The 10062-nt window shown below is 33.6% G+C and overlaps 1 protein-coding gene across 2 annotated transcripts in view; it reads right to left on the minus strand.

Annotated features, from left to right (window-relative positions):
• LOC106870527 (BAI1-associated protein 3) overlaps positions 1 to 10062 on the minus strand; it is a 1007871-nt gene that overhangs the window by 221313 nt on the left and 776496 nt on the right. For both annotated transcript variants that reach the window (XM_052968680.1, XM_052968681.1), the window contains exon 12: positions 7044 to 7209. In XM_052968680.1, coding sequence (XP_052824640.1) covers positions 7044 to 7209 — 166 coding nt within the window. The remainder of the gene's footprint in view (positions 1 to 7043; positions 7210 to 10062) is intronic.

Here is a 10062-nt window from a genome sequence, read left to right on the forward strand (position 1 = left end):
ATGAGCCCATCGGATAAATCTCACAATTTCATTACTGCTGTCATTTGTGGAACACGACTGTCACTACATAAACCTGATGTTGATTATCGATTGAAAGCACTTGTTTTTCTCAATATTGTAAAATTGTAATAATTGCAAATAATTTAATAATTATAAGGGTGTATATTTACTTCTGTTATGTCTGTGTATATAAAATCTAAGTGTAATTGGTGCCTGCCAAGCGACTGCAAGAAGTCTTCTTCTTTGGAGAGTACTGTTGTTTAACTTGCTGTTAGACATGATCAGACAAAACTTACCCCTCAAAACGCTTTTTTAATCACTGCTATCATACCTTCCTTGTTTTTATTTCTTTTTAGTACCACACTAAACGATATTGTCTTCCTATTCTTAAATCGTAGATGTGATTTGACTGAGATTCAACTGCTTTTTCTTTGAGATGAATCAGGCACGTGGATGCTTTCTACTTAATTTGATATGATAGCTGTTGTATATTTCTAGCATATGTAAAATATGATCTACTTCATGTTGAATATAAATTTAGACAGTATCGTAAGTAATAAATAATCCTTATGTTTCTCATCCTACCATTAATCACTTTAATACTCAAATCATCATCAGCATTTTCGGCTTAGTATTTTATGGAACCAAGCTTAAATTCTCATGATTCTTTCCTCTACGTTTCATCATGGTAGCCATAATCTCTAGTCATAATGGAAATGGTAAAAGTGCAACCTGTACGGCGTAAGCAGTAAATGTATACATACTAATAACAGGCTAGAGGCAGATGGGGGATTGCTGTAGTACATAGCTTTTACTGTATTTTGTAAATATAAAGCCAGATAGTCTCTGGATGGGGAGTATGCATTCTATGTTGTTGCCCTACACATACAATATAATTGGATGGTCACAGCTGGAAGGACTTTGAGTGTAGATTTGTACGGTCGTTGATAATCTTGTACTAAACGATAGCAGCTAGACAGACGAATGAACGTGGAAGTTTTTGCGAGCTGGTTTGTCTTACTGGAAATAGAAACTAAATAAGATTGAAATTACATCCTACCTATTTACAAAATATAGGCACACTTGATAAGGTCCTGTCGTCATTATGTCTGGGTACAAAAAAATTAGGACAATCGTGACGTGCATATGTTGATTGGTCAGCACGATCAAGATAAGCCTGGGTTACACAACAATAGGAAACAAAACTAGTGACTAGGTGTCTAACTGCTTATGCATTAGTAATTTCGATTGTACGATTAAACTAACAAAACGACAAGCAGCAATTGTTTTTTCCTAGTATATTCATCTGACTATCCTTATCAGCTGTACAATAACTTCGAAAATCCACATATATTTATAATTAGATATCTTCTTAATATATCTTTTAAGGGAAATATAATGAATTCCATGGAATACAAAAGGCCTTTTGCCCCATCACTATCAGAGAGTAGGCATTGATTTGTTTAAGTGCATATAACTTGAGGGTGCCGTAAAAGTGACTGATAGAATAAATACCAGCTTTCAAAAATAAGTACTGGAGTCGATTTGTTCGACTAAACCCTTCCAAACAGTAACCCAGCGGGACTACCGTCTAATGGCTGACACACGGAAAGGCTGTATAAAGAGAAAGCAAAATTTGCTGCGTCAAAAAAATAATTATATATTTTCAGGTTAAAGCATCATTCTCTTCTTATATGCTAATGGCAATAATATATGCAGTATTTGTAGAATACCAAGACGCAAGCGAAATAGTGTAGTCACATGAACTAATAAAATCAGACAACACACACACACACACTCGCGCGCACGCACATACGACAGAAGTTGGCCATCATTTTTTAAACGTAATTTCTAAAAGTATCTGTTCACATTTTCAATATTATATTTATTTACTTCAATGATTTTATTCCTTCACTCTTTCACTCTCCATATCTCATTCTAATTTCAGCTCATATTTTCTCTTTTCCTCCAGTTTTGCATTTCACTCGCTTACTCAATCTACAAAATCTATTAAAGAATTCTATTTTGTTATCAAACTCAATACACAACTGTCAGTTCAGTTTTAAACAGAAAATTATTGGTGCTTAGACTTATAAATATTCAGTCACATACAGTGAGCACATTATATATAGATACGTATATATATATATATGTATATATATGCATATATATACACACACATATATATACATATATTTTACATGAATATCCATATACTTACACACACAAATGCACATATATACTTGAGCTAAAACGTGTGTATACACATGTGCATGCATACACACGTCTATGTATCTACCTATCGACCAATTTATCTGTCCATCTATCTGTGTACATACACGTGTATATATGTATATGTATATATATATATATATATATATATATATATATATATATATATATATATATATATATATGTTATATATACAGACAGACAGGCACACACACACACATATATATTCAAAAGCAGGTACACAAATACTCAAGATATACAAAATTTAAACAATGCACACGAATACACACACACACAGATAGATAGATACATAGATAGATAAACAGATTGAGAGATAGATAGATAAACGAATAATACACATAAATATATGTACACGCACCGATTCATGTATATGAAGATGCATATATATATTATATAAACATGTATGTGTGTGTATGTGAATATGTATATAAATGTACATAAACAACAACGCATATATGTGTTAAGGTACATAAATATCATCAGCATCCATCCAGCCATATGTACGTATGTGTATATATGTAATTACATATCTACCTATACATATATTTCGCCTGGACATAACAGTCCTATCGCCAATTGTTCGGTGACGGTCTTGCAAAATCGGTTCATGAATTTTCGTGATGTTTTCATTCGTTCGCGAGATCGATGTCCGTCGAGAACGAGGCTGATGTTCAAGCGGAATGTGACCAATCCTAAAGCGAGGAAACCATTCGTAAATGTATGTTTTCCTCATGGCAGACTCCTAGTAAGCTGTTTGAAGCATGACAACTATTTCGACCGCCGTCCCCCCCCCCACCAACAGAAAACAGAATTTAACGGAAGCACGCTGTCCCTTCGTTTCAGCTACGGCAAAAATTGACGAACAGGGGAGAAGCACTGCAAAACAAAGATGCATCTCGTGGCAGTATGATAGCAACACACGACGCCGTTACTTTCGGATACCCTTCGAATACACACAGACATACACACACATATGTATACAGCTATATGCATTCACATATATATATACATATACATACATATATATACATATATATACACACACACACACACACACACACACACACACACATATATATATATATATATATATATATATATATATATATATATATATATATATATATATATATATATATATATATATATATACATATATATATGTATACACACACATATGTATATATGTATATAAGTATATATACATATATATACATATTTATATATAAATATACACACACAAACACATATATATATGTGTGCGTCGGTGCTTTCTGAAATTATATATCAAAAGATATATTTCATTTCTTGCAAATTCCGCGGTTCTTCAGTAAACAGTAATGTTTTAAGTCAGAATGATATATGATATGCAACGTTGTCCATTTCGTAACAAATTAGGACATAGAATGCTTCAGGTGTTTAGAAGTACTTCAGCATTATATAATCTAATCGTCTATTCGAAGTGCTTCCGCACAATTTCCACTCGTCCCATTTTGTGTCGACGCGATGCTTGCAAGCCAGTTCAACGGTAGATTTATGCACCCTCTCACTGTTCTCGCACCGTACCCACGGCAAAATCAATTACCCATTCTTTTAAAGATGTTAAGATCAAATCCATCTATTTCTAAGTACATAGAACGCATAGAATATTGAATCCTAAGCAGCGATTGGACGCTAACATGCGTTCCTGGGTTACACACAAGTGTTTCATTACTTCGACGGGAAAAAATAAGTAAACGATCAGTGTTCTATTTTGTCGGAGAGATTCATCTCGTCGATTAAATGTTAGGTGAACTAGATATAAACAAGATATAAACAAGATATAAATATTGTTTATATCTTGTTCACCTATATTTTGTCATACGAGAAATGATTTAGAAAATACTTGCTCTTAACAATCCTAAATTATATATAATTTTTAGTACGACTATTTTACAATCAAATATTTATATATACAGACTTCCTTTTAAACGAGGTTTAGTCGGCGATGTCTCGTTGTCACGAATGTTGTTTGCAGTCGGGACCTCCCAGTTTGGCGAAATCGAACTGATCGATGTTTAAGATCTTGCTGATGTTCAAAATGGTATACGCAACAGTCATCAATTATACAGCAGAGAAATTGGAATGCATCATTATATTTATGTCTTTCTGAAAGGTATTAGACAAATCAGTAGAGTGTGCTGTAATCAAGCAGAACTGTAACCAACCGGATTGCAGACAGCTTTTACACTACGGCACTCATTATATTTATTTATAGCAGAACGTTAATGACTTTCTGAGATAAACATTTTTTTGTATTGCGTTCATAGAATAAAGATTGCTTAAGACGATTGTCTCCTTTCATTTTGTAGAGTTTTCTGCATATTCTAGCGACATAAACGATTTTATTTTTAACCACAAGAAGGCAGTAAGCTGGCACAACCTTTCGCACGCCGGACAAAACGCTTAGCTGCATTCCGTCTGTCTTTATGCTCAGAGTTCAAATTCCGCCGTGAATGAATTAGCATTTCATTCTCTCGGGTTCAATAAACAAGCAGTTTTTTTTTTAACAATGGGATCAATGTAATCAACTAAACCCATCCCTCGAAAGAGCCGGCCTTTCTTATTAAGGCGGTGAACTGGCAAAATCATTTGCACGCCGGAGAAAATGCTTAGCGGCATTTCGTCCATTTCTTACGTTCTGAGTTCAAATCTTACCGTGGTGAACTTCGTATTTTCATCCTTTTGGGCACGATGAAATAAATACCAGTTAAGCACTGGAGTTTGTGTAATCTACGTACTCCGCCTCTAAAATTGATGGTCTTGTGCCAAAACTTGAAACCAGTATAAGTCGGTGAGTTGGCAGAATCGTTAGCACATCAGGATGAAATGCTTAGCGTCGTTCTCAGTTCAAATTTTGCCGAAGCCGACTTTGCCTTTCATTCTGTCGGGGGTTGATAATACAAGTACCAGTTGAACATGGGTTTCATGTATTCCACTATATCTATTCCTCAAAATGATTGGTTTTGTGTCAAAATAATAATAATAATAATAATAATAATAATAATAATAATAATAATAATAATAATAATAATAATAATGAGAAAGATGATGAGAATAATAATAATACTAATGAACCACAACTATTAACATTGCTGTTGAATTATGGATCTATGGACTCTCATTTCCTTTCAAACTTCATTATATTGCATTATAACTCTAAATAAGTATACAAATGAAGAGGATATTTATTTTCGAATATTTTAGTTTTACACAACAAAACACACTCACAAACAAATACACATACACACACACACACGTACATATTCAAATACACGTACATACACACTCATGCATATGCAGATATACATACATGTATATATTTCATTTAAGTATATGACAATGATTAATTTCTTCATATATCATTTACTTATTGAAGAAATGGCAAATGTTTATGCATCTATTTATATAATCTAGCTGTATGTAACTTTAATTCAGTTACGAACTATTTCAGAAATGCATTTACACAATGAAGTCAATAGACTTTACTTCATAAAAATATTCATTAAACATTAATTTGTGATGGAACACAGACGAAGATGGATGCCTAAAATATGCATGATTTATGTATGTATGTACATAAGTACGTACGTATGTATGTATGTTTGTATGTATGTATGTATGTATGTATGTATGAATGTATTTATGTATGTATATATAGGGAACATGTATAAAGAAAGTTTCTTATATTCTTATATGGCAGCGTATACACGTATACATATAAGTAGGAAAGACATTTGTGAGATTTATAAAATCGGTATACAAATCAACGTCGATGATGTAACAATGAAGATTTTGAAATAACTTGTGGCTGTGTAGTAAGCAACATGCTTCGCAGCCACATGAATCCGGGTTCAGTACCACTGCGTGGCACCATGGGCAAGTGTCTTCTGCTATAGCCCAAGGCCGACCAAAATATTGGGAGTGGATTTGGCATACGGAAACTAAGAGCGATGCTCATCATGTATATGTATTAGAGGTATATATATATATATATATTAGAGGAAAAAGGACAAAAAACCCAGGCAGGACGAGTATTTCAGGTTATTTAGAGAATTTAATTAGAGTAAGGTGATATATATATAATATAATTTATATAAATAAGGATAAGATCGTTATTTAAAATACCGATCTTATCAAGGGTGGCCAGCATGGGAATAAAAACCTCAAAAGGTAATAATTATTATTAAAATTATAATTAAGGGTATCTAAGAGATACCACCATACTTGAAATAGCAGCCAAAACTTGACTCTAAAACCACATGTCGTTTTAGAGTCAAATTTTGGCTGCTGTTTTAAGCCTGGTGGTATCTCTTAGATATACTTAATTATAATTCTAATAATAATTATATATATATATAAATATGTGTGAGTGTGTGTATGTGTGTGTGTGTGTATGAATGTATGTTATATGTGTCTCTGTGTGTGTGTTTACTCCATCACCACCGCTTGACAACCGGTGCTGGTATGTGTACGTCCTCGTAACCAAGCGGTTCAGTAAAAGACACATATAAAATAAGTACTGCGGTTGATATATTCGACTAAAACTCTTTGAAGACTATGCCTTAGCATGGCTGCAGTCTAATGGCTGAAGCAAGCAAAAGATAAAAGAAAGAAACTAAGCAATAAATATTTTTAGTCCCTCACTTCTGGATTTTAATTGATTAATATATCGATAGATTGATAGATAGATAGAATGGCATATCGTCTGAAATGCTAATTACATTTAGTTTGTATGAATTTCACTTACTTTGGCTGGGATATTAACGCAACCCAGGAAGTCATCAACACTGCCACTGCTTCCTTTTCGAGCTGATTGTGCGACTTGTTTGAAGAATCGTCCAAGACCCTTGAATCCAGATACCTCATTTAATTTTTTAGCTGCTTCAAACACAGAATATTCTTCGTCGTGGTCCCTAAGTAGAAATAAAAATGACGGAAAAATATAATTAGGGAAAGGATTATTGAATGCATGAAAAAAAAACACATGTAATGAAATCCTGGACTGTATAGGATTGAAATGTTATTATTAGGACAACAGTCACTGTAATACCTTGTTTCACAGGAACATCTCAATAATCTTGCTTCTTTAAAACACATGGTTTCGTTCAGAACGCCGTTGGTTCGTCAGATGTGGTGTATCGACTAAATTTGATATCTTCAGTGCCGAATAATCCGGACGCTCTGGGCTATACAGAAAAGTTTTGATCACTGATTTATGCGAAAGCTAGACAAGTTAAAATTAAATTGATATACGCTCTTGAAATAGCTTTAGATTAAACTACAATTTTGTATAACATATTTATTGTGTATCCAAACGTGGACCGGCACTAGCTATAATATTTTCTCTCAGTCAGAAATCTCTGAAAGACACTTGTGTGTTAAACATAAAGTGCGGCTTCACACTTCTATACACTTTATGAAGAGTTTACGAAAAAATATTTTAATGTAAGGCCCTTTTTTTGAAACGCATTTATGAAAGTCAGCTTTATGAGATCAGAACTCAAACCATCATTTTGAAATACCAAAGTATCGATTTTGGCTAAGGGATTCCTGATATAGAATTTCTAAGCCGAAGTAGGAAGAATATTTTTTTTAATACATTCGGCCGTACATTGTAACTTACGAAGCTTGAAATATTTTCGTTTCCTTGCTGTTGATTTGGGATTATTCCAAATGCACATTTTACTAAACTTAAGGGATGGCGATAGTCAAAATAACTTTGTTTCTATTATTACATGTCTCTCATAACCCTTATAAGTGAATGAACGAATATTTAACTTGCCTTACTACAATGTCAGTTGTTATGTGGTTACACCAGAAATGCTTAGTTTATTACTGCTAAATCAGTGACATTAACATTTCCTGAAAGCAATACAGATTAATTTTTGTTTAAGCTTCCCTCTTTTAAATTTCTCATTTAATGAAAATCTACGGAAATTCCTGTCATGAGAAAAAGCGCCAGAGGTAGTTTGTAAGCTCTCAAAATGTGTAAAAATACGTTTTGTATATTTTAGAAGAAAGAATCCTGTGTATTAAAACGGATACTTTTGTTGATTGCTAAAATTTAAAGTACCCTCACTAATCTACTGTTATACATTATTTTATTTTTCAGAACTTCTTTAACGTTTAATAATATAATGCGATCCATTGCCGTTGGCATGCAAAGTAACACGTTAATTTTCATAGCTGTGAATTCTAATGAATCCGTGTTACCTTCCCTGCTAGATAAGAAATTTATAATGTCACATTAACCTTTACCGTTTCAAGGGATATCGAATATTAAACAGATGGATAATGCTATACCTTAAAAAGTTTAACACTGAGCTGTAAAACTGTGAACCTAAATAAATTTCAACAAAAGTTAGATGTTCTAATACCTACATAAAAAACAACTTGTCCCTTCTTATTTTAACAATGTTCTCAAAGAAATCAAAGCAGATAAGACTCCATAACAATCAAATGGTTCGTGGACAAATTATTTCAAGAAACATCAAATACCCCATCGATACAATGTATATATATAGAGATTGGACAAATATAAGGATGTTGCATCTATGTGTATATTTGATAATATATGGAGGATATAATGCGGCCCGCTGGTGTTATGCACATATATATAAGTTTATAAAACTATACCCTCACCTACAACCACTTATGATCATACATACGTAGACATAAATGTACACTACGCACGAAATATATTTAGACAGAGATTTCGATGTTGAAATCATCGATTGATAATTTTTTTCCTTAGACACTCATCTTTGTCTGTAACTATAGAAACCTCTTAAGTCTAATTATATCCTACCTGATTCATTACTTACTAACTGAACTACAGGCAGATATTACGAATTATGTTATACTATCTGGATTAAAGATAAAAGCCTTGAGAATGATGTAAACATTTACGGCTGTATCTGTACAAAATAAATTATAGCGATGACTGCAATCATTGGCAACTGGCTTTGTTGTTGTTTTGTTATAAGACTAATTATATCCTACTTACTGTATATCGTTTCTCAGTGGTGTTGAGCAAAGATGCTCAACTCCGTGTGAAACGAGTTTCGACCCAATTTTTCGTAATCTCATAGGAAATAATTTCCATTAATGTTCTCTATTAATAAACATAATGCATATCCTTCATTTGGGACCTGGAGTCGTTGTACAAAATCAAATGATTCTCTTAGACATCAGTATTTATATATGCAAAAGATAAAGATAGTCACATGTAAATTCTTTGATTACATAGGTTACAATATGCTTTTAAACACTATGCTCAAAATGGTGTGCAATAAAATTAACATTTTTAATATAATCCCTTTTGTCTGTTAATATGCTTCGGATAGGATATAAGTGCTAGTATATGAGGTGTCTTCCCAGCATATATTTATTGTGGCCGTTGGATCATCAAGATGCCTTTAAAATGTAAGTAGGTGTAAGAAGTGGAAGCGCAATGGCCCAGTGGTTAGGGCAGCGGACTCGTGGTCATAGGATCGTGGTTTCGATTCCCAGACCGGGCGTTGTGAGTGTTTATTGAGCGAAACCACCTAAAGCTCCTCGAGGCTCCGGCAGGGGATGGTGGCGAACCCTGCTGTACACTTTCACCACAACTTTCTTTCACTCTTTCTTCCTGTTTCTGTTGTACCTGTAAATCGAAGGGCCAGCCTTGTCACACTGTGTCACGCTGAATATCCCCGAGAACTACGTTAAGGGTACACGTGTCTGTGGAGTGCTCAGCTACTTGCACGTTAATTTCACGAGCAGGC

Source organism: Octopus bimaculoides, chromosome 6, assembly GCF_001194135.2.
Source record: "Octopus bimaculoides isolate UCB-OBI-ISO-001 chromosome 6, ASM119413v2, whole genome shotgun sequence".
Taxonomy (NCBI): Eukaryota; Metazoa; Mollusca; class Cephalopoda; order Octopoda; family Octopodidae; genus Octopus; species Octopus bimaculoides.